This window comes from Wasmannia auropunctata, unplaced genomic scaffold (genome assembly GCF_000956235.1).
Source record: "Wasmannia auropunctata unplaced genomic scaffold, wasmannia.A_1.0 LD335888.1, whole genome shotgun sequence".
NCBI classification, from domain to species: domain Eukaryota; kingdom Metazoa; phylum Arthropoda; class Insecta; order Hymenoptera; family Formicidae; genus Wasmannia; species Wasmannia auropunctata.
Window position 1 is genome coordinate 633,256 of NW_012027002.1, and position 27,978 is coordinate 661,233.

The following is a 27,978-nucleotide window of genomic DNA, read 5'->3' on the forward strand; positions in this document are numbered from 1 at the left end:
ATATATATATATATAATTTAATATATATATTAATTGAAAATTCTAGATAAGGAATGTAGTTTTTTCAATCTAATTAAATTTAAAAAATATATAGTTTTTCGCGAAGATGAACGTTATTCAATTCAAAATTGTGACTAGGAAATGCATTGTTTCAATCCATCTAAATCCAAAAAATATATTAATATATTTTTTATTTATAATATATTTTTTGGATTTAGATGGATTGAAACAATGCATTTCCTAGTCACAATTTTGAATTGAATAACGTTCATGGTTCATCTTCACGGAAAACTATATATTTTTTAAATTTAATTAGAGTGAAAAAACTACATTTCTTATCTAGAATTTTCAATTAACCAGTATTCACGATTTACTTTTTAAAACTAAACTTCTTTTTGAATTGAAATGTGCTTCATGCAATTCCTATAAATAAATATAAAAGTATTGGGCATTGAAATAGATCTGAGATTTTCGGAAACGCATTCGCGAACGTTGAAATGAATTGTTTTCAATCTATTTTAATCCATTTCCATTTACTGGGATATCTCATTCGTGCCGATTACTACAGTTAATCATTCTCTTATTAGCCCTAGTACCTCCGTTCGGGTGTCTCGAACAAGGTATTAATTCGTCAAGAGTCACATCTCTTTTATTCCTTGTTCTTCGTATGGAGGCGCATATGCTTCTTCAGGTTGTCGAGTCGATTGCACCGGCGGTCGCAGTAGTCGCACTTGTACGGCATCAGATTGCTGTGCACGACCACGTGGCCGTTGAGATGGCTGATCTGCTTGAAGCGCTTGCCGCAGATGGTGCAGGTGTACGGGCGCTCGTTCATGTGCGCGGACGAGATGTGCGTCTGCAGATTCGTCTTCCTCACGAACGTCGCCTTGCACACGTCGCACTCGAACGGCCGTACGTTCGCGTGGATCGCCAGGTGTGACTTGAGCACGTTCTTGTGCTTGAAGTTCTTCTCGCAGAGGTGACACTGGAACGGCCGCTCATCGTTGTGCACCTTCTTGTGCACCGACAGATGCGCCAGTTGCTTGAACATCTTGGCGCAGATCTCGCACTGATACGTGCGGCCGTCCTCGTGCGCGGCGCTGACGTGACGGCGCAGCGTGTCCGCCAGGGTGTACCGCTTGCCGCAGATCTTGCAGCAGTACGGACGCTCGTTGGTGTGCGTCAGCAGGTGGCCGTTGAGATTGCGCTTCTCGAGGAAGCGCGCGCCGCACACGTCGCACTGGTACGGCTTCTCGCCGTTGTGCACGTACATGTGCTTCTTCAGCGAGTTCGACAGGCTGAAGCGTTTCGAGCACACGGTGCACTGGAAGCGCCGCTCGCCCGTGTGCACCAGCATGTGCGACTTGACGTGGCCCGCTTGCTTGAACCGCTTGCCGCACACCTTACAGTCGTACTGACGCTCCTGCGTGTGCGTGAATATGTGCCGCTCCAGCACGCTCTTGGTCGTGAACACCTTCTTGCAGCTGTCGCACTCGAACAGACGATAAACGTCGCGTATCTTGGACGCCGCCGCCGCCGCCGCCGTTGTCGTGTCACCTTTGTGCGAGTGCGCGTGTTGCTTCAGCAGATCCAGCGAGTCGAACTTCACGCCGCATACCGTGCACTGGAAGGACCGATAGTCGTGATGGGTCAGCGAGTGCTGACTGAGATGACCTAGCTGCTTGAAGCTCTTGTTGCACACCTCGCACACGTACGGCCGTTCGTTCGTGTGCGATCGCATGTGCCTCTCCAGCACGCTCGGGAAGCTGAATTTTTGCTTGCAATACGTACACTTTAAAGATTGCACCTTCGACACGCGACTCTCCGCGGGCGGCTTCCGTCTCCCGCTTTGATTAGGGCTCTTACCGGCCTTGCCGGGAGACTCTCTCGTGTCCAGCGAATCGCAGTCTTCGTTCGAAGCCTCGAGCTTGGACGTCCCACGTGCTGTTTGAATCACAGATTTTTCCTTATTAGACGTAGCTGTAAATGCATTGGCATTGTTTCTCGTTTTTCTGACTGGTACCTCTCTTTTCTTATCGGCTAATTTATCCTGTCCGTGCGACTGCTTCATATGCTTCGCATACAATCTCGGAACGCTAAATGTTTTATTGCACAGCTTACAATGGAGAACCTCCTTCGCTTTGTGAGTCCTCATGTGGTTCTTCAAATGCCCTATTTTCATGTACTGTTTTTGACAGTACTTGCATTTGAGGGATTGAGTATCTTCGTTGATCTTCGATTCATTCTTCACGTCTGTCTCATCTGTAGACGTTGAATCCAGCGTGCACGCAGCATTACTCGTCAGACATTCATTTTTCACATTGACATAACTAAAGATATTTACATCGTCGGCTTTCGAAAGTGCGTTTTTGTTTTCTTCGCATTGCTGAAACATTGAAAATAAAATAATTTCAATTATTATGTTTATATAATATTACATTTATATAATATTGGATTGGGAACAGAAAGTTCGTTCCGTTTCGAAAGTTTCGTTTTTTGCTAAAAGATGACATTAGTATAAGTTAAAAAAAAAACGGAACGAGCTTTCCGTTCAACTCAATATCAAGACACAACATAGTACATTATACTGCATTATTACATTGATAATTGATGTACTCTGCGCGTCTTCCGTCGTCGCAGCCACATCTCCGTTCCTCTTATTCGACAAATATTTGATCCATTCTTCCTCCGTCCTCAGACTTTCCACATCTTTTTCTACACCTCGAAAACTCTCGCGTGCATTTTGCCTGAACAGTATGTCATATGGAACTCTGCCGTTCTGACAGCGGTACGTCGTGTTGTGAACGATCTGCACGGAGTTCAGCCCCTCGCACCAGGTCCTAGTTGGATTTTTTCTCAGCCAGGATTCGAGCGAGCTCTTAAAATCCCTGTAGCTAACTTCACACTTAGACGCGTCCCCGTGCAGTATGAACAAATCATTCCACAGCGAGCGTAGCTCGTGTACAACTTGTTCAGCAAACTTACGTCCATTGCCGCTCTGTAGCACTCGCGGTGCCCCTATGATCCCCAATACATCTAACAGATTCGCCGCGACCTCTTTGGCCGTATCGCTACGGAGGGCCTTCAGCACGACAAACTCGGAAAGCTGATCTTCGTAAACGAAAAAATATTTATAGTTCAACGTTGAGTCTACCGTCATCTCTATTACGTCAATGCGACCTCTACTATATAATCTCTCTGAACTGTCGGTCAATCTTTTGGGCAGCTGATTTAAAGAGTCCGTTTGACAGGGCTGGAGACAAATGTAGAATAGTCTTAATTAGACTAGTACATATAAATATATCAAAAATTATACAATAAGATAGCCTGATAAAAAATTCTTATATCTTATATTTTTAAGAACTTGTTATATTTTTTATAAAGATTTTTAACAAAACGTCCTAAATACTTTCTCAGATCTTGCAAAGAAATTCTTTAGAAATTATAGAGTAAGAAATCTTGCAGTATTTTAGAATTGATATGAAGCATGTATAAAAAATTTTAAAGAAGCTATAGTTTTTTTCAGCACTTTTAAGAAGTCTAATTCATATAAAAAATCTAAGAAATTTTCTATAAAGTTACAAAATTATACACAATTTTTAAAATATTCTGAAGTTTATAAAAAAAAAATTGTAAAAAATTATATAAAATCTAAAAAAAAACTTGTCACCAAGATAACAATATCTATTTCTTAAATTAAACATGTAATCCCAATGCTATTACAGTATTTCTATAATTTATTTGCTGGATAGAGTAAAAGAAACTTACTGTTGCCACTGCATCTGAATAACTATTTTGTTGCTTGATTTCCTTGTCCCTCTCTTTGGACAAAACTTGTACAACTTTGTTTTGCACGGACTGCGAATTCAGAGTGCTCTGAAAGAACTCTGCTTCCTGCTTTATTATTAAGAAATCCTGATTTCTATCCCCCGGCAACAAGTGATCCAAAGAATTGTTCATGTATGCATTTGGTGTCCACTCCACACTTAACGGCATTTCTTTATTCATTATTACTTTCGTCATGTGTCGTGCCTAACACTGTGTTCCTCTGCTCACGCCGTTCTTCCTACCATTTTCTATAATTAATCAACACAATTTTATTAATACTACTATCAAACAAATAAGTTTTATCATTAAAAAACTAGTGTTTACATTAAAATTTTCTACAAAAAAAATGAATAAACACTGATAAAATCAGTATTAATTTGCTTGAGAATGGTTATCTTTATTACGACTTATAAGAAGTAATTAAAAAATTGCCGCTCTTTTTGCATATCATCTGTATATATTCTTGCCTGTCAAAAATCAAAAGCCGGCGTAATGGGACAAACAATCATTTCTCGATCGAATAATTAACCTATAACGTCATACAAATTCGACCTGCATCAATTCCCAGTTGCCGCCTTCGTCTAAAGAGTTACTCAATTAGGTTCTGTGTACCATATTAGATCGTCCGTCATCCTCTCGCGCATTTTCTCGCTTTGCTTCGATAAATAAATCACGGCAAGTCCAATTCCGTCCGTAACTGATACGTCAACTTCTTAGCGTTTCCTGGCGCACACTTGACTGTGAGTGGAAATTTATTGTCGATGTCAAGGCAAATTTTCATGACGGTCCCTCGCGCGAGAGTTGGAAAACCGCTTAGATTCATGAATTCGACAAAAAGATTAAAAAAATCACATTTTTAAATCAGAAATCAGCAAAGCACAAAAAAAATTTATTCACGCTATGTATATATGTATACAGACAGGGATATTTATTGAGATTGAGAATTGAAATACGCGCATGCTCCGAATGCACACGACGATGTGATTCATATGATTGTGTTAAAGCCACAGTATTGTGGTTAAAGCACTTGCAGGCACTTGTAACATAATAAACATATACAATCTTATCTTGCCATCAACTCGTCGTGCCCTTGCCGTTCGTATTTTATTCTTACAATTCTCTTCACGAGTGAATTTTAAGTAAAACCGTATTTTGTTTCTAATGTAGACGGAAATTCGCAGTAGGAAAAATTAAAGAGAAGATTTAAGTTGGGCGGAATCTTTGACGTGTAGCACGACAATTTACACGTCGAATGAATCTGGATTCTGGGTTATCTCTTTTTGTTCCTTAAAAAAATGACGCAGACCTTAGACGACGCGCGACTCGCTGCTCGTAGAGCAGTGCAATTTGATAGTGACGGTCGACACGAGCAAGCCCTGTATTATTATGACATCGCCGTTAAACTTCTTGCCAGTTTGCAATCAGATGGCATGTACGAAGATAAGCTTGCGGAGTATCGTGAGAGAATTTCATCGATACAACGTCTTAGTAAGTGTGCATCTGCAGGTTTTTCTTCGTAAACATTGCGAATGATTTTACCAGAAAAATTTCATTTCCTTTTCAGTTCGCGAGGAGGAACAAAATAGTCACAAGTCAGAACCTTTGCACCAATCCGAGCTACAGAGATGTAAATTTCTCATGAATCAAGCGTTAGACGCGGATGAGGCGGGTTTGAAGGACATTGCTGTAAAGTTGTATACTGATGCTGCTGAACTTGGCCTTAGTGCGGTAAGTAACAATTCGATATATATCCTACTTCTATGTATTATTACACACCTGTATTTGATGTTTTAATTCAATCTTTGTATTGTACAGAAACCTGCTGACGCAGAAGTAAAAGCAAAGATAACAAATCTTGTCAGGGTTGCCGTCGAACGGGCGGAGTCTTTGAAGGGAATCAAAAGTACTGAGGATAATGGTGTAATGCAGAGTCTTGCTAAACTACCATCTGTACCAGAAAGCAGTTTCCCAGATACTGAACAGCCAATACAATCCGAACAGCCAGTAAATGCAGCGTCAACCGCTCCAGGTAGTAAATATTATAGACATACATATTTCATTTATATTTTATTTATATTTATAGTTTAAATACTTGACACCAAGCCACTATTGTGTCTCCTGATATAAATTTAATATAGGCGAAAGTTCTATAATATATTTCTATAATATAGTTCTATAATATATTCAAATAATTACTTGAATAAATTTCAGCAAGAGATATCAGATCCTCACTTCATCGGGGAAGCAGTGGACATCTCAAAGTAACTGGTGGCAGCTCCAATTACACTGAAGAAGAAAAGAGAGTGCTGCTCTATGGCTCTCATATAAATGACAACGAATTTGTACCATTTATGCGTATCGATCTTGCTGAAAAATTCCAGTATGCCTTTCCGTTTACTGATAAAGATGGATTATTAGAGCTAGCACCAAAGCAAAAGCCTGATTTCGCTGGCTGGCGTCGGCCAGAAGAATTGTATTCTGATCCTAAGATGGTTATTGGCCATCATGTCGATTACTACAGCATAAAACAAACTGTTAGTAGTATATATTAATATAATTAATATTAAAAACGTATATATTCTCTTAAATTCTTAATTTGTCATATTTAAAAATAGGACAACTAATAACGAAACTGTAGTACACTTGATGGAATATCTAGTTGGTGTTTTATGTTTTAGGTAGTTTCTGATTGTTCATTTGTTGCTTCCCTGGCTGTGAGTGCTCAATATGAGAAAAGATTTGGACGAAGGCTCATAACATCCATTATTTATCCCAAAAATAAACACAAGGAACCCATATATAATCCATTTGGTAACCATTTATTTTAATTGACTTATTTTACATAAGTATTATTAATTATATTATATTCAGTATAATACACTAAGGCCCGATTGTACCAACGTTATTTCGACTTTAAGCGAAACTTAAAACTCTGTCTTTCTGTAAAACCTTAAGAGAGAGTTTTAAGCGTCGCTTGAAGTCAAAATAACGTTGGTACAATCGAGCCTGAGAATGTTTATAAGGAAGAAGTACATTTTACGAACATTTTATTTGATTTATTATTTATATTTTTGTTCATGGTTGGCTTTTTACATGGACACAACTTTAAACATTCACTTGATGGCTATATCTATAAATAAGAATTATGCTATTGAAAGATACATTTAAGTACAAAGCACAATCATTCTTCACATAAACTTCATTTTGCATAAAACATGCGTTTAATATTTATTATATATTAGAAATGATGAACATATAATATTAGGAAAATACATGGTGAAACTACACATCAATGGCATTCCACGTAAAGTAATAATAGATGACCTTCTGCCTGTAAGCCGATACAACCAATTACTCTGTTCCTACTCTAGCAATCGTGGCGAGCTATGGATTTCTTTACTCGAGAAGGCTTATATGAAAGTGATGGGTGGTTACGATTTTCCTGGATCAAATAGTGTAAGTTTGTATATCCTTGCAACATTAAATTACTACTTGTTCTCTAATTTATCTCATCAATCTTTTCTATTTTTTTTTTTTTTTTAATATATCACATCTTATTTATCTTTATAGAATATAGATTTACACGCCTTAACTGGTTGGATACCTGAGAGATGGGCGATAAGACCAAACGAACCAGATTTTAACAAGGATAATTTATTCGATGTATTACTATTACGACTTCATAAGGGAGACGTGCTAGTCACCGTAGCCACAGGGGAATTATCGGATTTGGACGCGGATCGTACTGGCCTTGTACCAAGTCACGCGTACGCTGTTCTCGATGTGAGAAAGGTTAACGTAAGTGAAGCAAAAGGATTGTTCATTTAATATCTGTTTTAAATGTATTTTAATAACATTTTAACAGCTATAAGATTTTTTACATATAAATTATTTACACATTATTTACATTTTTTTATTTATTAGAGAGAATATGAATTTAATTTAAATTGCATCGATGCACATGTAGGGCGAAAGATTATTACAATTGAAAAATCCATGGTCTCACCTGCGATGGAGAGGCAATTATTCTGAGCTTGACGTAAAACATTGGACTCAGGATTTGAAGGAAACATTGAATTATGATCCCGAATCAGCTTCGGGATTCGATAACGGTGTTTTTTGGATTGATTATGATAGTATATGTCGGTTCTTTGATGTATTTTATTTAAACTGGAATCCAGGATTATTTAATTATACTTACTGCATACATCAGTACGTAACTCTTCTGTATTACATCTATATTATGTGATTGTTTTTTCTTTTAAAGTAACTCAATTTTATTAAAGAATGTGGAAAGCTGGTATTGGACCTGTGAAAGATGCGTACAATATTGGTGACAATCCACAATTCTCGTTGGAAGTCCAGAGTAAAGGGTCTGGTGCTATCTGGATACTTCTTACGAGGCACATCACAGACATAGCAGATTTTCGACAAAATCAAGAATATATTACAGTTTTAATTTATCGTAACGATGGAAAGAGAGTATATTATCCACGTAAGTGTGTAATAAATTTTTTTAAATTTAATTTTGTCTTCAGCTATAATAAATGTAAAAACTATTTAGATGATCCACCCCCGTACATCGATGGCGTGAGAATAAATAGCCCGCATTATTTGTGTAAAATCAAACTCGGAGATGAAAGTGATACAAAATATACTTTAGTCATATCTCAGTATGAGAAAACAAATACTATCTATTATACACTCCGTGCATACGCAACATGTCCATTCATATTGCGAAAAATACCTCAATTTTATAAATACGAAAAAGAGGTATATATGCAAATATTTCTCTATTCTTTTTAGATCATTTTTTAAATTGTTTAGATTATATATTAACATGATAACTTTATAGGTCACAGGTCAATGGAAGAACATTACAGCAGGAGGATGTGGCAATCATCCCACTTATGTGAATAATCCACGATATCAAATAGTGATCGAGAGCGCTAACAACAATAATTATTTATTAATTATTTTGAAAGGACCCAAACAGTATCAAATTGGCTTCGACATTAACACCGTTGTACTAAATGATGCAAATGCAGTAACTGCTTTTAAAACAAAAAGTTCCGGACCATTTAGGTACTGTACTTTATCTGGATTGTTTTATCCATAAATGATATTATCTTCATTTTACATTTATCTTTATTTACAGATCTGGATTTGTATATCTGGAATTGGAAGATGTACCCGCAGGAACATACCATATTATTCCTTCCACATATGTACCCGGTCAAGAGGGGCCATTCTTTTTAATTTGTAAATCTTCTTGTAATTTGCAACTGCAACTTCTTTAACAAACTAAATATACAAATTGTTGAATTGTAACTGTAGATATTTTAAGCTGCTTGTATAGTAAATTGTATATATGCGCATACGTCGGTTTATCGGCTTTTATTTCGCTTGGAACTTTTTTCAAATCAACTTTATCCGTAATTTATATTTAATAACAGTTTTATTGTTATTTTTGTCATAACTATTGTTTAATTAAAATTTTTTCCTAAAATCTATTTGGATTTTACACTACAAAATAATTTTTCTTAATTTGTTAATCCGTGAAATACAACGTTATATATGTAATACTAATGTGTACATAATTGTTTCTATAAAAAATATATCTGCAATTGAAAAATATGTTGATTATTTATAATTCACAATTATAAAAATGAATTCGGGAAAGAATAATTTATGTACAGAGAACTGTTTCATAATAGTTTTATTTTATATTCCAAAAGTATATAGGAACGAGACTAGACATCTATAAATTTTATTACCATCAAGATTTGTGGGACTTATACTTATGGTTGTTTATATGTTAATTAATATTTGAAAGTAACATTTTACAACACAAGCAACACATAATCATCAAATATTATTTAGTTCGTATTTAACATGACTGCGTTTATGGGGAGAATATGTACAAGGCACTACAGTCTAAAATTTTGACTGATTATGGTATGTAAATGTATCTAAAATAAATTGAAGTATTTTTATTACTTATTTCTATATATAATCGACATGCACAATACATCGAATAAATTTTGGAAAAATATTTTAATGTAATATATGTATATTGCAAAGTGTAAAGACATTGACGTAATAACATATATTTAATTAAAAATATTTTCATTTGCATAGACAAAAAATATTTGAGTAGAGAATTGTGTATAGTATTTACACAGCAATTGTATAATTATTTGAAGTTAAATAATAAGTGAATTTGTAACGCATAACTCTTGATGTCCATTTGTAGATAATAAATTCATTACACATAATTATTTTTATTTTCTTTGCTGTATGTATTGAAAATTCTTTCTCCACATATGCACACTTTGCACTTTTTTATGGCATCAGTTTTTTTTATTTTAATATATTGACAATCTAATCGGTTTGTATTGTTCATGTGTGTGTATGTTGAATTCAAACATATACAAATTGTACACAAAATGTTGATTTTTGTACACAATATATAATAAAATACAGATCGTGAAAATATTGCAGGACGAACCATAAAACAAACATTGAAAGGTAATCCACACACAAATATACACACAATTTTGTTTTCTAATATGTACATATTTTATAATATATATTAGTGGCGTTCCTTAATTTTTTTCCCATATATTAAAATAATTCACAATTTTTTGATTTGTCAAATTATATTTACTGTATATCGACTGCATATTGACATAAAGATAGACATCGTTTCATTTTTCCGTTCTTTCATGCACTGTAAAAAGAATACAAGTCAATCTTAGTAGGTAGACAGTTTTGCTGAAGAGAAAGAAAGAGTGAATTAATCAGAAAGGAAAAATTACTGTAATTTAAAGACAGACAAAACTTCTATTCTTTTGACCACACATGAAAGATTATAGACCATTGTTCTAATAATATTTATTGTAGTACCAGTTTGTATTAATACAAAAATAGATTATAAAATGCTGGTGTTAATACATACGATGAGGTATTATATTAAGAAGTCCAGTAAATATATAATGAAAAGAACTCGTGAGATTCGTGAAATTAAACTAGAAAATTGAAAGCTTCATGTAACGAGGGATATGTATGTTAATGTATCTATCTGATTCACTGTGTGAAAAATAAATAATATGTGAAATCGCGTAAATATCTATCTATTAGACAATACAGTGCCTCACATTTATAATAAACATTTAATGATAAGAGAATTATAATTCTGTAATTTTAATAGTACCTATCTAGAAAAACCAGTTACACGTATATTTTGATCAATTGCATTTTTTTCAAAGAATGCAAAACGTTCTTAGTTAAAAGTGACACTTTTTAAATTGTCTTGACTGCTTAATATCATATAATAAAAAACAAGCTGAAATAACTTTCACGCTTTCACATGATTTTTTGATTCATTTCGAATACAACCATATTCTTCATGTGTACAAGCTATAGTTTCCTGCAAGCTGCCAATATTGAAGATTGTACTTCGCCCTGTGCCTTTAAATAGTTTCTGTATGATTATTTCTTTATGTAGGATGGACAAAGTTTCGCAATTACAAAATCGTAAAATCGCGTCAATTGTTAATGACAGTTTTTTTGATGAATTTGCAGTCGATCGATGTAGAGTGTAAATTTGATGCAGTTATTATTACATTTTTTCATTTTTGATAGCTTTATAGTTACGTATTCAGAACTTTTGTGTTGCAGAGAAATTACTTCCAAATTCCTTCAAATCCATTCACAGTTGACGCGATAATTAAATAACTAGTATATTAAATTTCTTAATTTGTGTATATCTTGTTAAATCGCGTGCAATACTCCTTTTATTTATGTCATGGTATCTAAACTTTCTATCCATTATTTTCATAATTGTACTTCAAATTTGTAAATATATTAATTTATGCATTAATATTATTTTTCCTTTTGTTGATCTCATGATTTTTTTCATTATATCTAATAATGAAAATTAAAAAGTTTTCACTAAATCATAATGCGTGTGGCAAATTTTCGCAAATTAAGAAATTAATTTTAAATCATCTAAGTAAGTTAATGTTAATATATGTGCAGATATTTGCATTAGACAGTATATAAAGCAGTTTCTGTTAATTAATAGTAACTTTCACTTAATACATCAAAATTTACTTAAGCTAAATTTAAAATATTTCTACAAGATACAATATCCAAAAAAGACAATATATAAGGCGATATATGCAAATATATATTAATTTTTAAATTAATCACGATTCATTTAATCTACAATTAAACTTTTGTAAATATACGTTATATCTTACAATGTTTTGTTATAATATATATAAAGTAAATCTATTTATGTTACAAGTTTAGTAATATATCATAGTACGTATTACTCTTTTGAGGCTCTTTAAATACGTGTCTCATAGAAATATTTTAAATTATTGTAAAGCATTAATACTCGCGACAAAAAAAATATGATCACATTTTGTACAAAACGAATGTTTTGCATAAAGAAATGAAATAAATCACTAAAATACTAAATAGATCTTCTGTGTATAATAAAAAGAAATAGAGATTTTACAGTAGTGAATGAGAACTGGACGTCAGTTGTGTAAATGAGATATATATTTTACGCAGTAAAGTCTGCTCTTTCTTACTAGGATATGCTATATTAAATATATATTATATGTTATTGTCAAAGTATAAAACTACTTTCTAATGGCATGATGCTTGATGCAAGATGTGAGAGAAGAAATGGTATAATTACAAAATGCTGCCTCATCTCTTGAATTTTTATTTTCATCTACTAAACTCTGGAAGTGGCTTGGCTATCCCTTCGTTATAGGCTTTATGAACTGCTTCACACACAAATCTATATTGACTCTGAAAAAAATATCACATTCAAATAAACAAGAATAATATATATCGTCTAAATAGACATAACCTGGTGATAATAAATAAAACTTACAGCATTCTGTATCATCATTGCTCTCTGATCTCTCATAGAGCGTACAATATCTAATGGATACACTGGTTGATTAGCTTCAATTAAACACAATGCAGTTTCCATTAAAACTAATACACCGGTTCGGCCTATTCCAGCAGAGCAATGCACAACCGCAGGTTCGACTATTCCAGTACGAGCTGCTCTAACGCGTTCTGTGAACGTAGTAAATTGTCGCCAATCACTGGGCACTCCGTGATCAGGCCAGCTGCAATACTGCATATGTGTTATATCTCTTTCCTCTCCAGTCTGCAAAAATAAAAAACATGTAAATTCCCGCAAAAGCATCGTGAAAAAAGCATGTTAAAATCGTACACATCATTATATTATTAAACATCATATTTCATATCTGTGTAATAAGGAATGTGATAGTACAAAGCTTTACTCACATTAACATCGCGAAGTATGAATTCTCTAAAAATAAATGTATCCTCGACATTTTCTGCAGTCGACGTAAGTGTGAGATTTCGTAACGTGAGAGTCTCGTTATATGCCGGCCAGTATTGATGACATTTCGCACGACCACGTTCAACTAGGGTTGTCAGCATAACAACAAGCGTACTACCCGCTTCTAAAACCATCTGCCAAAAGTCGGCAACGGTGGAAGACAAGGGACCCTGCGTGGCGATATACCTGTTAATAATACCTGAACCTGGTATTTCCATGTTCACATAATTGGCATTGATATAATCGCCATTTACAGATCCCATCAAGATTACTCGAGTAACGTCATCTATAAAAATATATACACAAATTATTTTGATAACTACTCTCAGACGGAACTTTTCAATAATGTATTAATATAATTCTTTTTGTTACGGAGATATAATATAAAAAAAATCTTGAACTTACATGGTGAAATATCTCGATAGCGATTTTTTGATTGATTTTCTGGCTTTTTCGATTCAAGTGACGTAAGTTCCGGATTTTTTCTGTATAACTGTTCATACTGTGCGATAAGAGCACCGCTTGCTAGACCGTCCGCAAGCAGTAACATAGATTGAGCCAGTGCGTCAGATCCAATAGCTGCGTGAGGCGCATCAGGTACATACCTTACAATTCATTATAATAAATTAGATATAGTAAGATTTACAATATAGAATTATAAAGAAAAACATCCATAACTCAGGGTTACATACCTATAAGGCGGTTCTTCTTCGGACGTCTCGTCAGTACCAGCCAATGCATTATACAGAGCATTGGGTCTGACTGTTAAAGTGAGCTCACCAGACCCGCGATCGCGTGATTGCCGTATTAAATTTACTACGCGTTCATGCAACAAACCATTCACATCGATTCCATTGATATAAACAACCTGTATAAAAAGAAATTTACGTAAGAAAGAAATAACATACCGATACAAATAAACGCATGTCTTAAATGAATAAGTACCTGATCTCCTTCATTCAATTTTGGATAACAACGATCGGCAGGTGTATTCGGTGCTACTCGTGACACTAAGATTGGCATATCCAAATCTAATCCACCTTTTACATTAAAACCAAAACGACCTTGTTCATCTGGTGTGAGAGATATGGTTACTAAACCATCTTCTAATATCTAAAATAGTAAAAAAAAAATATATTTACTGAATATCTTTACTTTTCACTTGTTAATTATTATATGCACTTTCGATAGACATACGTACTTGTGGGGCTGGTGAACTAGTAGGTTCGCTGTAGTCTGGCAAATCGTAAATGTTTCTTTCAGCAGTCGTATCATCGTCTGCATAAGTGAACACTCGAGATCCTAACGCTGGAGAAAACGCTCCACCTTGCGTATAGCTTCCTGTTATTTCTTCCCTCAAAGATAAAAAACCACCTTCACTATAAGAGGAGATAAATAAAACTAAAAATGCTAAATAAAAATAAACGCTAACTATATGTTATTTTTTTTACTGTGAACGTAACTTGTTTTACAAATTCTACAAATTATAATGTAAAAAATTATATTGAATGTTTCAAAACAATTATTGTTTCTTCTATCGAAAAAAATTTGTAAATAAAATATTAATCGTTTACTTAACCTTCTGTCTAATTATTTATGTACAATTAAGAGGGGAGAAATTATAGTTTTACAGTAGGAAATTTTCTTAGATAGTATAAATAAATATTATTATTATATGTAACTTACTCATCACTTGGATTTCCTTCACCCCATGCTTGACGAGGTTCACGAGCACCGAGGGACTGAACCTTATTGTCGTAAGATCGTGCAGGTCTACCAGGAGGTATCAGTTTTCCTTTGTCTTCAGTAACAGGCGCCGATGCAATGGTATGAGCAATTTTTTTGCTAGGTGACCTAAATGTTAAAGATTTTATGAGAAAAATTCCTACAAAATATAAATTTAATAATTCGATTATTGCAAATTGTTAGTTACCGTATAAATGTCCTTTCCACACGTGCTCTGTGCTTCCCATCTTCAACTGTTTGAAATTCTGTACGTCCTGAATATGTGAATCTACTACTTAAAGTAAGGGGGAACCGTTTTGGTCGCATTTTCGGGCTGTGAAGTCTAAAGAAGGTATGGTGTTCAACACAAGCTTTCCATAAATTTTTGGAACTACGATAGGTTTGCATATTAAAACCCAATAATGTATCGTAGTTTTCAGACTGCAAGACAAATTAGTTATATTATTAGTTATTAGTTTTATCGCAAAACTGACAAAGTTGCACATATTAATGATTAATGAAACTCACTTGTTCTCGTCGAAGCTGTATAAAAAATTGTTTTCTTTTAAAAGAGATCTTAACTATTTTTGACCACGAAAATACATTGATTTTTATGCCATTCTGAAATACAACCAGACCAATTGATGTAACACCCAACTGTATTTCTTTGTTTGTTGAATCCTGAAAAGCAAAGTTTTTATGCATACACGTTCATTTTATGTTTAAAAAGTATATGTTTTTGTTTAACATATATTATGTACCCTTGCTTTATGTAATTCCACCCCATACATATCTAAACGTTTTGCATGATCTAAGAAGTTAAATTCTGCATCAGCTGGCAATTGTCCCCTATAAATCAAGAAAAAAAAAGTACATTAATAACATTAAAGCAAATTACAAGATTAACAAAACATTAGATGTAAAGATGTACAAACTTGTGCAGTTTATGTAACTCTGATATCTTCTTTTCCATTTCTTCTGTTTGTCCAGGTATCAATTGTAATTGTGAAAGATAGCCTGATCCATGTTCCTCTGGATGATAATCTCCTAATTCCGCTATATATACATGAAATAAAAAGATTCAATGTAATTCGCTTTATATTGATTCGTATTCTAAAAAGACTAAAATTATTCTATTATTTTTAATATACTTACACTGAACCGTATAACTAGCAATTAAACAAGCCGTACTGGGTGGCAATTGAAGTTTTCCTTGAAGAATATCTCTACGTATTTGTAAATAAAATTGATATCTGGTATATTCTTCTTGTAGTTTACTAGGGTCGGATACATAAAATTTTACTCTAAAAAAGAAATGTCCGCCTGAAACAAACAAATATCTATTGTATATTTGCAGTCATGTAACGTATGAAAAGACTAATTGACTGACTAGAAAATATATTTAGTTTTCATATATTATGCAGATATTTTGTTAAAGAAATAGGACCTTTACCCTTACTTCTTATCTGCTTTTTCACAGGTTTAGAGGGATCCAGCCATCTCTGGAAATATTTATATCAAAGATTAATTTTTTAAAATATTTGTTTATATTATTTATTTATAAATAAAATTCATATATATATATCAAGTATTTTTTAAAATAGATTTTATATGTAAAGAATTAATTCTAGATAACTTTTTATGATGTTACCATTATATCAGACGTAGGATTAGTTGTGCTAACTCCATTTTCAGCATATTGTAAACCAAAGTAATCCTTTTCAATAAGTTCTAAATGTTGAAACACCAAGTCCAATAAAACTTGTCCTTTTGCTCGTTTCTATAATACACACATTTATTTTTACTTGAATTCAACTGTTGGATCTGTGGAAGGATGTTATAGACTTACATCTAATTGAAATGTATGCTGTGTATCATCTAGGAAAGTAACGGTGGCTGATAAAGATTTTAGCCTGCGGTTCCTCGCTAATTCAGCACCACGAACGTGGTAGCTCCCACTGGAGCCACTCAACGCTCTGCGTGATACACTTTCAATCATCTCAAATATATGAAGGCGGGTCAACCACCTTCTCGACACCACCTCTCTGCTATGCTGACTACCTACATCAAGAATTAAACAGATTACATATATTAATCAATCTTTTAGAGAAAAATGTATACGTATAGTAATTTATTAACAATTTTTATTTAATGTGCTTCAATCCATATGATCCATACATATACAACTTGTAAAGAATCTTATTATTTTCTTTTTATAAAATTAATATAGATTGTCCACATATGTTTTACAAACATATACACAACAGAACTCTGTTTATGCGCACTCCATTTATACAAACAAGTTTAAGATTAGTTCCAAATATATACGAAATCAAAAGAGTTCCTATTAACAGAACTGTTTGGACATAACAATAAGATCTCGACACGCTTGACTTCCATTTTCGTCATCTCCTATTATTGAAACTAATACAGCTCCTCTTATCATAGCTATTAAGCAAGTCTCTATTAGCCAAGCCATTTTGTTATCCAAACTGTCTTGTCCCCCGATAAGTCCAGATAAATAGAGTTCTATTACAAAGATAAAAATTAATATTATGTGAAAATTATTATGCTCAAAAATAATAGAAACATGTAATTATATCAAGGATTAGAAATTAAGTATATAATTAAATTGAAATAAATAAAACAGTACATAGTGATTATATATGTATGTTTGTGATAGATTTGTGATACAAGTATAAAGCCTATGACACAAAAACGTAAAGCAGTAAGACGTAAGCAGTAAGTGAATTGGCTAATCACAGTAGAGAATGTAAGATTATTACTTTCCGTTTTCTACTGTGATTGGCCGATTTGCTTACTGCTTTACATTTTTCTATGTGCCATGGGCTTAAAAGATCATCATTTCATTAAAGCCATAAAGTTTCTGATTATTAATAAAAATTTTTAAAGGCAAATCTCTTTCTTGCGTTCAAATTAATAGATATATTTTTTTGACATAAATAAATACAAAGTTTTTGTTAAAATATATACTGTAAATATATTATAAAGGTTTGTATATTTCGGCTGTACTTTTCCCACATTTCTCGATTCATTTCTTTCTGCTAATTTTTAAATATTTAAAACTATGTGTGTCAAAAATATTACTAAAGTACAGCTGGAAAAGATTCTTTTGCAAAAACAGCCTTATGTTAATTAGCACTAAAAATACACTCCACAAACACAAATAGATACGAAAGTATAATTACATTCAAGAAATATTAAAATATCATGAAAACAAGTTTACCAAGATTTTGGGTCAATAATTCAACACAAGCTACATATTCAAGTAGCCTACACATGCACTTCTTTTTTTTTTGCAAGTTAAAAATAACTTTATGATAATTAGCACACTTCCAACCACAAATAAATAGAAAAATATATAATTACATTCCTGCATTCCAGTGATGTCATTAAAAACAAGTTTACCAAGGTTTTAGGTCAATAATCCAACGTGAGTTACATAATCAAATTGCCAGAATAATGTAGAACGGGAATATTCTGAAAATAGTTTATACAAAAAGGAGAGAGTAGGACTGCAGTGTAGCTAACCGCATAATTGGGTTCTGGAAAATTTCTTTCCAGGACTAACCCGTCAATACATTGACGGACGTGTTGCATGTAATTATTACAATAAAAAAAAATACATAAGATTATTTGAACGACAATGTATAAATATGATGAGATACCACAGGAAGTGCTACATAATTACACCGTCGAGCATGCAAAATCATTCCTCCACCAGACACGTACGATCAGTGAGAGATTATATAGCTACTCCGCGAGTAATTCGATTTGCGAGATTCGGCGGGGCTTAACCCCGACTAATAATAAAATACTCACATTCATGATACGCGCGACACGCTCTACTCGCGATCGCCGCAAAACCCTGTAGGCAGGATTCTCGAAATTGTCCCAAACGTACATACGAGCCCGGGTGCCGCGCTCCCCTCAGAACAGCATTGGACTCTCGGGCGAGACGTGCAGCACAGGTCCCTTCTCATAATTGTGCCGATCCAACGTGCGCGGTCCACTCCGCGTGGACGCGTAATATCATTTGTCGTGCGGCAACGGGCGAACGGCCGTCGCGCATTTCCTCGCGCGAAAATCCGCACCTCACGCGCGCCGTACGACGCCCCGCCGACGGCAAATTTCTAATCGCACACCACTTCGCCACGGCACCGCTTCTCGCCCATTCTTACCAACGTATAAGGTAATAAACACGGCCGCGCGGCGGCGAGGGAGAGAGAGATCGGCGATCGGGAGTTCCGGACGCGGGGCAGCGCGTGGCGTTCGATCAATCGCGGGATAAAAGCGTTCCCCGAGCGATTCAGGAGCGAGCCAGGGCGCTCTACAAAAATATATGCGCATATATGCGAGATTCTATTCAGGTGCAGCGTACATACGTATATATACGCGGCTATATACATATGCGTACGTATGCGCATGAAATGAAAGCTTAAGTAGCTCACATGAGATAGCCGTGTTTTTGCGCGTTTTGTTGTGAAACGAGGACTCTAAATCTCTAATCGGCTGCTAACGTCCCGATTATGCGAGAGATGATTTGACGGCTGGTAGAAAACGCGGTTCGTACGTACAGGTGTTACAGGATGTGCGTATGACGTATGTTGTGTGCGTATTCCTTATATATGTATACATATGATATATGTATACATATGTGTGCGTAGATCAGCATACCTACAGGCTGATATAATTTCGATATATACAGTGTCGATATTGAAAATCCGCAATAAACGTAACATGAACGTCACGATAGATTATTCAATAAAATAACGAGAGAAATGCAACCGGTGTAAGAAGCTCATCATTCTAAAGGTCCATCCACAATGAGAGCAGTATGTCGCAATCCGTAAAAAATTGACCAATCACAGTCGAATATGAAAAGAATGATCGACTATGATTAGTCAATTTCTTGCGGCTTACAACTTACTACTCTCATTGTAGATAGACCTTTAAAGAAACTTATCCAATCGTATTTCTATCATAAGAGCGCATGTAAAGTACGATTAGATAATTTTCTTTAGGGTACCTGCACACTGGACGTGGAAACGCTTGCCGCGCGGCAAGACACAACGCGGTAGCCAATGGACGTGTCATCTTTCTTTAGGAGCTGTAAGTTTATTGGCTACTGCGTCGCATTTTGCCGCGCGGCAAGCATTTCCGCGTCCAGTGTGCAGGAGCCCTTATGCATATGATCATGCAAGTATGCAAGTTTGTTTGGATTCTTATCACGCGATAAAATGCGACGCGGCAACCAACCATTCCTTCGTTCTTATGGAAAAGCTGTAAACTGATTGACTACCACGTCGTCTCGTCGCGTCTCGCGTGAACGGGAGCCATCGGGGTGCGTTTCCACTGAGCGCGTCACGCATCGCGTTATCCGAATTGACCAATCAAAATATCCCATTTTATTGCGTATATTTGCCGCGCGATCCTGGATTTCAAACAAAAAAAGATTATTTTATCTCTAAAATGTCGAGTAACCTAATCGATGCGTCGCGCAAGGAAATGATGCAATAAAATGGAATATTTTGGTCTATTAATTGTGACGCGACGGACGACGCGCGTGACGCGCTCAGTCAGGGAACGCACCCTCAGGTTTCTCTCACATCAGATCCCCTTCCAGCCAGTTTCGTTTGAAACAATTCCAAAAAAAGCCGACGCTCGATTGGCCACGCCGCACAAGTCGCACGTTGCTCGGGTTGCTCCCGAGACTGCGTGCAGGAATTTACGACATATTATTTTATCCTTGTTATTCGCCGAATGTTAAACAAGGATAAAATGATAACTAGATGCGCCGGAGGCGAAGTTTCCGAACGCAGCCTAGCGTTGCCCGCGCGGTCAGCAATGGCGCGCTCCAGCCAATCAACGTCTCGCTCTCACGGCGGGCTGCGCGGGACGTTCCGTGTGTGCGAGGCGTCACGATTCGCGGCATCGCGGCGTTGCGTTGCGTGTGTTTGGTTATAAATCCCGCCATCTCCGCGCGCCCTGTGGTCGCACGAGCTTTTACGGTCGATGCTCGTCGCTCTCCGTCGGCGATTGAATTCGCGAAATAAAAGTCGTATCGGTGCGCACTTCACAAGTGACCGGAAGGGAAGATGTGATAACGCCGAGGCTGCTACGCATCTTCTTGAATGTTTTGTTCCTCCCTCGCCAGTTAACGACGCAGGCGTTGATTATAATTTCGCGTTATAACGAGAAGGTTCCCGTAGCCGCGTGCGTGAGTAAAAATCCGCAAGCCAAGCCATGGCGAACGTGTCCCTCGACAAGGATATGTTTTTCCGGCGCATAAAGCGCCTATACGCTGCGTGGAAGGTAAGCGTGAAAGCCGAAAATCGCCGTATCTCACGTTCCCGGCGTGCCGAATTGTTGCGTGCTCGTGTACAATCTTTCGTTTTCAACAGGACGGGGAGGTTGCCAATGATGACAGTTTCAGTAAGATGGATTGTCTCGTTTCCGCCGTCGGCACTGATGAGGACATCGTTTACAGCAAGTCCATAGCGTTGCAGGTGCGTGCGCTACAGAGTTGGAAATTTTGAAGACTTCGCTCGCTGCGAGTGTCTCGCCAAAGTGATGCGATACATGTACTAATTGCTCTGAAGGCTGAATGTTTACCAGTCTTTATATAATATTTTTGATTTTCTTATATAATCAAGAAGTCTGTTGGATAATAAGATATACTTTGTATTTCTGGAAATTAATTTTCTATATTTATGTTACATTTGCTGAAGATATATCAGTGATCCAAAATTTATTGGAAATGTCCAGTATAAGATACATTCTGTTTTATTGATTGTATAAGAAATGAATTCAATATATGAATATGTGCTTTGTTTTAGACATGGCTACTCAGCTATGAACTCACGGATACTATAATGATACTGGCAGAGGAATCCATCAATTTCTTGGCCAGTAAGAAGAAAATTGAATTTCTAAGAAAGGTAGAAAACCAGAGCACCGAAGATACAGGAGTACCGCCTGTGAAATTATTTGTGAGAGACAGGGTATGTATGTTGCATAATTTATATAAGAATTTTATTGAATGTGAAAGTTGGTTACATGCTAACCAATATTTTGTCATTCTTCTTACAGAGCGATGAAGACAAGGCAAATTTTGGAAAGCTCATTGAAGTGATGAAGGAAAGTAAAAAAGGCAAAACTTTGGGAGTGTTCTCTAAAGAAAACTATCCTGGTGCCTTTATGGACGCCTGGAGAGCTACCTTAAAGAACGAATCTTTTGATACGGTAAGCACAAGTAACAAAAGAAATTTGATTATCCAAACACATCGCCCATTTGCTACTAGATTTGCTAACACAACTCATAAAATAAAGTTTTCCAGAAAATAAGTTCAAAATGTTTTAAATTATAATTTTGAAATATTAATTTCAAAATGTGCAATTTTGGTATAATAACTAATTTATAGAAGAATATATAATATGTTCTTAAGTATATTTTTTCTTTGTTTCCATTCTTTTTTTGGAATTAATTAAAAAAATGACAATTTTTTACTTATGTTAAATGAACAAATGAGCGATATGTTGAAAAAGTATAAAATCTTCATATTAGTATAATTACATATAGGTTGACGTGAGTGCCGCAGCTGCGTATGTCATGTGTCCAAAGGAAGATAGTGAGATAATTACTATAAAGAAGGCTTGTCTGATATCGGTGGACGTTTTCACCAAGTACCTTAAAGATCAGATAATGGAAATCATAGATTCGGACAAGGTATATTTTCTTCGATTCTTAACATACATACAAGATTATAGCTATATTATATGGAAAGAAAAACGGAATGTGGATGAAAACCTTACACAATTGTGTATTTCGATTTCAGAAAGTTAAACATTCAAAGCTGGCGGAAGGTGTGGATACAGCTATCACAAATAAGAAGTACGTAACTGGGGTAGACATTACGCAGGTAGATATGTGTTACCCTGCAATTATACAAAGCGGTGGAAATTATTCGCTTAAATTTAGCGCAGTTAGTGACAAAAATACTACTCTCCATTTTGGTGTTATTGTTTGTTCATTGGGAGCACGTTACAAATCTTATTGTTCGAACATAGTGAGAACTCTGTTGGTTAACCCTACAAAAACAATTGAGGTATGAAATGTTTATTACTAAAATCAGATTCCAGAAATTTTCAATGTTCTAATTTAATAATGCATTGTTATAGGAAAATTATAATTTTTTGTTACAACTGGAGGAAGAGATTTTGAAAAAGTTAGTTGCAGGAACGAAAATAAGTGAAGTATACGAAGCCGGTATTAAATTCGTGAAAGATGAGAAACCAGAAATGTTGAACCATTTAACCAAGAATTTTGGATTTGCTATGGGCATTGAATTCAAAGAAAGTTCTTTACTGTTAGGCCCGAAAATTCATGCAGTAGCGAAGAAGGGCATGGTATTTAATGTTAATGTTGGTCTTGCAAACCTTACCAATTCAGACGCAATGGACAAGGAGGGAAAAATGTACGCCCTATTCATAGGCGATACAGTTATAGTGAACGAAGGACAACCGGCTACTAATTTAACACCATCGAAGAAGAAGGTGAAGAACATAGGTATATACGTGAAGGACGAGGATGATGAAGAAGAGGAGGGCAGTGGAAAGGAAAATGAGCCAAAGCCAGAGATTCTGGGACGTGGAAAGAGAACTGCTGTGATAGAATCTAAATTGAGGACCGAGCATAGTTCGGAAGAGAAGAGAAAGCAACATCAGAAAGAATTGGCTCAACAGCTAAACGAAATTGCTAAGGCTCGATTGGCCCAGCAGTCTGGTGGTAAGGAGCAGGAGAAGATACGTAAATCGACGGTATCTTACAAAAGCTTGAATCACATGCCGCGCGAGGCGGAAGTGAAAGAGTTGAAGTTGTATGTGGACAAGAAGTACGAAACTGTCATTTTACCTATCGCTGGTATTCCAGTACCTTTCCACATATCGACGATTAAGAACATTTCACAGTCGGTGGAAGGAGATTATACGTATCTCAGAATAAACTTCTTTCACCCTGGCGCGACCATGGGACGAAATGAAGGTGGATCTTACCCACAGCCTGATGCAACGTTCGTTAAGGAAGTAACATATCGAAGCACAAATACCAAAGAGCCCGGCGAGATCTCCGCACCGTCGTCGAACTTGAACACGGCCTTCAGACTGATCAAGGAGGTCCAGAAGAAGTTCAAAAATCGGGAAGCGGAAGAAAGAGAAAAGGAGGATCTTGTAAAACAAGATACCTTAATATTGTCGCAGAACAAAGGCAATCCAAAGTTGAAAGATTTATATATTCGACCGAATATTGTCACAAAAAGAATGACCGGTGGTTTAGAAGCGCACACTAATGGATTCCGCTACACTTCGGTCCGCGGCGATAAAGTGGACATTCTTTATAATAACATTAAGAATGCTTTCTTCCAGCCGTGCGACGGTGAAATGATTATACTGCTTCATTTCCATTTAAAAGTACGTGTTATATTTTTATCTTAAGCAAATACTTTCCAAATGTCATGTAAATGATGAATATGAATTATGTATATGCATAACGATATTATATACTTATAAGTGTTTGTGCATTTTTTTCAGCATGCTATTATGTTTGGTAAAAAGAAACATGTTGACGTGCAGTTTTATACTGAAGTTGGAGAAATTACTACGGATTTAGGTAAACATCAACATATGCATGATCGTGACGATCTCGCAGCTGAACAGTCGGAACGCGAACTGAGACATAAATTAAAAACCGCTTTTAAAAGCTTTTGTGAAAAGGTGCGTATAAATTCGATTTAATTGACTTATTACTTACCGACTTTACGTTTATTTCTATTGTGCAATGACATGTCTGTGTCGTATAAAGGTTGAAGGAATGACAAAGCAAGAGATAGAATTTGATACACCATTTCGAGACTTGGGATTCCCTGGTGCACCATATAGAAGTACTGTTTTGCTTCAACCAACAAGTGGATGTTTGGTTAATCTCACAGAATGGGTAATGATCTTTGATAGAACGAAAATTGATTTCAAGGCAAAGAGAATATTGCACTAATATTACATTCGATTTTAGCCTCCGTTTGTCATCACCTTGGAAGATGTTGAATTGGTTCATTTTGAAAGAGTACAATTTCATCTAAAGAACTTTGACATGATTTTTGTTTTCAAAGATTATCATCGAAAGGTGGCGATGGTAAATGCCATTCCTATGAATATGCTAGATCATGTCAAGGAATGGTTGAAGTAAGTTACATTATTTAATATAGATTTGACAAAATCCGATTTGCGAGCTTAAATTCTACCACCTGTTTGTCTCGATAAAGTGACACAAAGAGTAAACAAACAAGGATACACACTAGAGCTACGAATCTAGTCAAGGCTCTAGGGCCTATCCTTTTTTTGTTTACTCTTCGTCTTGCTCTACCGAGGCTACAGAGAGACGGTAGAGTTTAAGATCGCGATTTAATGTAAAGTTGATGATCTTACATTAAATGATGATTTACATAACTATTAAGTTTCTAATTTCTTGTTTAGTTCGTGCGACATTCGATATTCGGAAGGTGTCCAGTCTTTGAATTGGACAAAGATTATGAAAACTATAACAGATGATCCTGAAGGATTCTTTGATAGCGGAGGATGGACGTTCTTGGATCCAGAAAGTGATGCTGAAAATGAAGAAGTTGAAGACGAAGAGGAGGAAGAGGATGATGCATATGAGGTTCGAGATTTAGAGATTAACAAAATTTTCTAAAAATATAAGAGTGATAAATATATTTTATTTATATTTAATTTATTTACAGCCATCCGATATGGAAAGTGAGGAAGAATCTGATGATGATTCTGAATATTCTGAAGCCTCTGAAGATAGTGACAGTGAAGGTACTTTATCTGAAATTATATTTCGATCTTTGCTCTATTTTCTAATTTATTTAATTTTTCTTATATATATATTTTTTTATGTCTTTTTAGAGGAAGAATTAGGCAGCTCTGAGGAATCGGGAAAAGATTGGTCAGATTTGGAAAGAGAAGCGGCCGAGGAGGACAAAGAAAGGGGAGACGATCGTTATCGTGACGATTATAGTTCCAGTAAGAAGAAGAAAGGAAGCCGAAGACAATCTCCTCCTTCAAAGGATAGGTATTGTGTATAACAGATATATTTGACATTTTAATGTTTTAATGTTGTATTAAATATTGACTTTAAATATCAATTTTTTTTTGTTTCATGTAAGACATAATTCTAAGCACAAGGGTTCCACGAACTCAAAGAGTAAAAGTTCATCCAACAGTAAAGATAAACGATCATCTGACAAACACAGGTAAATATGGTCCCTTGTAATTTATAAACAGTAGATATTGCTACGTCAAGTAAATTTCCTTTTTGCGAAATTATATCGAGTATTGTGGTTGATAATTAAAGAACGGATCGATCACGGAGTGGGGGCTCACACAAGAAGGGGTCTCCTTCCAAATCATCCAAACACAGGTGATTACCGATAAGTTTTATATTTTTGACGTTGCTATAATAGAAATTTGTCTGTTTAGTCCCAAAAAGAGTGATAAACACGATAAGCATGACAAGAGTAAGTCGTCGCATTCTTCGTCCAGCAGTAAGAAACGTCCTCGTGAGCAGAGCTCGGAAAGAAGCGACAGATCTAAGAGATCTAAGTAAGTAATAACTAGTAAATGGTGATAATAAGTAGTACTCGTAATACTCACGTAGTACTCAAGTAGTACTCACATGATTTTAAGTACTTGGTTACATATTCAATTATTAAATTTTCACAGGAAGTAAATACGGAGGACATCTGCACATTGAGAAAAGAGCACATGGAAGCAAATGCTGATTCCAAGTAAAACTTTCTTAAGATACAATAATTTGTAAGAATAGTACATTTTCTTGCATTGATCAGAACAGAAATGAATTATTATTATATTTTTAATTTTTTTTGCCGTTCGAATTATTTTACTTTCGTACATTTAGTTTGTTGTAGTATATAAATAAAAATTTTACTTACAGTAATGATATATTAATATCCTTTGTAATCATATTTTCGATTTTAAATGTACATAACAATAAAATTTTGTACGAAGTCAAAATATGTAGGGATGCTTGCATATTATATTTTAATTTAATTTAATTTTTGTCCAAGGGAGAGGGGATTTGTTACTTTTCCTTTTTTGTCATTTTATAATAATATAGTTTCTAAGATTTTAAGTTACTCATTCCATTTTTTTATCTGATAATGTAATATAAAAAAGTTGCATTGTTATAAATAATAAATATATGTCTCTTCTAAGTTTTCCGTGGCATATATAAGGCATAAAGACAATGAAATAAATTCAGAATACCTCTTTTTGTCAAGCAGCATTGCTTCAGAAAGTTATAGCGTGTGATATTTTCGAATGTATGAAAGATACTCAAATCTACGTCTGTATTGATAAGAAATATAATATAGAACAGCATTAATAAGTATTTCTGATGGAGCTTATTTATTATGGATAGTAAAAACAATAATAGTAGAAATGCAAGACAATGTACTAACGATAAATGCGTGATTCATCACGTTATATGGATCTTGATAGAGTTTTTCTTTATGCTTACTTAAAATTGGAAATCTGCGTACTTTAAAGTATTTTTTTATTATTGGATTTAATATTACAACACTTAATATTGTTTGAAAAAATATTTCTCTTACATGACTTTTTATATGCTTTGGTTACTCAAAAAGGTAGAAATACTTGCCTCATCGTGTCCATATGTATACGCTGAGAAATGAAAGGATCATTGATTCGAAAGGTGAAGAAAGCCGAAATAAGTCGGAAATTGTCGAAAACTCATTTACATAGTTCTCAGATTTGTACCTTAATAAATAACATAATAAAACCGTTCTTAAGTTATTTAACATTAATGTACAAATGTCATTTGTGGTTTTTATATTCCAAAATGTATGTAATGTTGATACATAAAAATGCTTGTTTTTATTAAAACGCCCCACTTACTCGTGAAAGGA

At 35.1% G+C, this 27,978-nt stretch overlaps 4 protein-coding genes across 13 annotated transcripts; 2 read left to right on the top strand and 2 right to left on the bottom strand.

Annotated features, from left to right (window-relative positions):
• Nucleotides 1-403: 403 nt before the first annotated feature.
• Nucleotides 404-4,739, bottom strand: LOC105455608 (zinc finger protein 493-like). Of its 3 annotated transcripts, none has more exons than XM_011699053.1 (4): nucleotides 4,381-4,739; nucleotides 3,769-4,076; nucleotides 2,600-3,253; nucleotides 404-2,386 (listed from the first exon to the last, which is right to left on the bottom strand). In XM_011699053.1, the coding sequence occupies exons 2-4, from the start codon at nucleotides 4,021-4,023 to the stop codon at nucleotides 650-652; spliced, it is 2,646 nt and encodes an 881-aa protein (XP_011697355.1). In that variant the 5' UTR covers nucleotides 4,024-4,076; nucleotides 4,381-4,739; the 3' UTR covers nucleotides 404-649. The 3 variants fall into 3 exon arrangements, with proteins under 3 accessions (XP_011697355.1, XP_011697354.1, XP_011697353.1); XM_011699052.1 differs by having other exon boundaries at nucleotides 4,441-4,738; XM_011699051.1 differs by having other exon boundaries at nucleotides 4,296-4,738.
• Nucleotides 4,740-4,823: 84 nt separating this feature from the next.
• LOC105455609 (calpain-7-like) lies at nucleotides 4,824-9,159 on the top strand. 2 transcript variants are annotated; one of them, XM_011699054.1, is made up of 13 exons: nucleotides 4,824-4,923; nucleotides 4,996-5,316; nucleotides 5,393-5,556; nucleotides 5,644-5,857; nucleotides 6,040-6,362; nucleotides 6,507-6,639; nucleotides 7,094-7,284; nucleotides 7,399-7,626; nucleotides 7,796-8,040; nucleotides 8,115-8,323; nucleotides 8,393-8,601; nucleotides 8,684-8,913; nucleotides 8,987-9,159. In XM_011699054.1, exons 2-13 carry the CDS (start codon nucleotides 5,124-5,126, stop codon nucleotides 9,126-9,128), a joined length of 2,481 nt encoding a protein of 826 aa, XP_011697356.1. In that variant the 5' UTR covers nucleotides 4,824-4,923; nucleotides 4,996-5,123; the 3' UTR covers nucleotides 9,129-9,159. The 2 variants fall into 2 exon arrangements, with proteins under 2 accessions (XP_011697356.1, XP_011697357.1); XM_011699055.1 differs by having other exon boundaries at nucleotides 4,835-4,923; nucleotides 5,013-5,316.
• A 371-nt stretch (nucleotides 9,160-9,530) lies between these two features.
• Nucleotides 9,531-19,587, bottom strand: LOC105455610 (tyrosine-protein phosphatase non-receptor type 4). 5 transcript variants are annotated; one of them, XM_011699057.1, is made up of 19 exons: nucleotides 19,426-19,587; nucleotides 18,797-19,304; nucleotides 18,344-18,454; nucleotides 16,803-17,014; nucleotides 16,605-16,733; nucleotides 16,407-16,455; nucleotides 16,109-16,276; nucleotides 15,889-16,009; nucleotides 15,715-15,802; nucleotides 15,482-15,634; nucleotides 15,162-15,394; nucleotides 14,915-15,082; nucleotides 14,430-14,607; nucleotides 14,174-14,341; nucleotides 13,921-14,096; nucleotides 13,634-13,833; nucleotides 13,171-13,514; nucleotides 12,746-13,030; nucleotides 9,531-12,660 (listed from the first exon to the last, which is right to left on the bottom strand). In XM_011699057.1, the coding sequence occupies exons 3-19, from the start codon at nucleotides 18,351-18,353 to the stop codon at nucleotides 12,577-12,579; spliced, it is 2,766 nt and encodes a 921-aa protein (XP_011697359.1). In that variant the 5' UTR covers nucleotides 18,354-18,454; nucleotides 18,797-19,304; nucleotides 19,426-19,587; the 3' UTR covers nucleotides 9,531-12,576. The 5 variants fall into 5 exon arrangements, with proteins under 5 accessions (XP_011697359.1, XP_011697361.1, XP_011697358.1 ...); XM_011699059.1 differs by having other exon boundaries at nucleotides 14,430-14,583; nucleotides 18,797-19,587; XM_011699056.1 differs by having other exon boundaries at nucleotides 18,797-19,587.
• Nucleotides 19,588-20,877: 1,290 nt separating this feature from the next.
• On the top strand, nucleotides 20,878-27,955 carry LOC105455611 (FACT complex subunit spt16). Of its 3 annotated transcripts, XR_975134.1 has the most exons (18): nucleotides 20,878-21,289; nucleotides 21,379-21,483; nucleotides 21,814-21,978; nucleotides 22,067-22,219; nucleotides 22,557-22,703; nucleotides 22,813-23,082; nucleotides 23,156-24,442; nucleotides 24,563-24,745; nucleotides 24,834-24,965; nucleotides 25,041-25,210; nucleotides 25,502-25,685; nucleotides 25,768-25,846; nucleotides 25,937-26,102; nucleotides 26,197-26,283; nucleotides 26,385-26,450; nucleotides 26,510-26,632; nucleotides 26,753-26,817; nucleotides 27,697-27,955. XR_975134.1 is itself a non-coding variant. In XM_011699062.1 (17 exons), exons 1-17 carry the CDS (start codon nucleotides 21,221-21,223, stop codon nucleotides 26,757-26,759), a joined length of 3,393 nt encoding a protein of 1,130 aa, XP_011697364.1. In that variant the 5' UTR covers nucleotides 20,878-21,220; the 3' UTR covers nucleotides 26,760-26,957. The 3 variants fall into 3 exon arrangements, 2 of the variants coding, with proteins under 2 accessions (XP_011697364.1, XP_011697365.1); XM_011699062.1 differs by lacking the exon at nucleotides 27,697-27,955 and having other exon boundaries at nucleotides 26,753-26,957; XM_011699063.1 differs by lacking the exons at nucleotides 26,385-26,450; nucleotides 27,697-27,955 and having other exon boundaries at nucleotides 26,753-26,957.
• The last annotated feature ends 23 nt before the right edge of the window (nucleotides 27,956-27,978 follow it).

Bases quoted from the DNA above. Each gene is read 5' to 3' on its own strand.
- LOC105455611 (XM_011699062.1), top strand. From the start codon at position 21,221: ATGGCGAACGTGTCCCTCGACAAGGATATGTTTTTCCGGCGCATAAAG. The intron at 24,443-24,562 runs GTACGTGTTATA...CATTTTTTTCAG, and splicing joins TGCTTCATTTCCATTTAAAA to CATGCTATTATGTTTGGTAA. The intron at 25,686-25,767 runs GTTCGAGATTTA...ATTTATTTACAG, and splicing joins AAGAGGATGATGCATATGAG to CCATCCGATATGGAAAGTGA.
- LOC105455609 (XM_011699054.1), top strand. From the start codon at position 5,124: ATGACGCAGACCTTAGACGACGCGCGACTCGCTGCTCGTAGAGCAGTG. The intron at 5,317-5,392 runs GTAAGTGTGCAT...TTTCCTTTTCAG, and splicing joins TTCATCGATACAACGTCTTA to TTCGCGAGGAGGAACAAAAT. The intron at 8,914-8,986 runs GTACTGTACTTT...CTTTATTTACAG, and splicing joins AAAAGTTCCGGACCATTTAG to ATCTGGATTTGTATATCTGG.
- LOC105455610 (XM_011699057.1), bottom strand. The intron at 16,277-16,406 runs GTAAAGGTCCTA...TGTTTGTTTCAG, and splicing joins AAAGCAGATAAGAAGTAAGG to GCGGACATTTCTTTTTTAGA. The intron at 13,515-13,633 runs GTAAGTTCAAGA...ATATTTTTATAG, and splicing joins CTATCGAGATATTTCACCAT to ATGACGTTACTCGAGTAATC.
- LOC105455608 (XM_011699053.1), bottom strand. From the start codon at position 4,023: ATGACGAAAGTAATAATGAATAAAGAAATGCCGTTAAGTGTGGAGTGG. The intron at 3,254-3,768 runs GTAAGTTTCTTT...ATTTGTCTCCAG, and splicing joins ATTCAGATGCAGTGGCAACA to CCCTGTCAAACGGACTCTTT. The intron at 2,387-2,599 runs GTAATAATGCAG...TCAATGTTTCAG, and splicing joins AGAGTACATCAATTATCAAT to CAATGCGAAGAAAACAAAAA.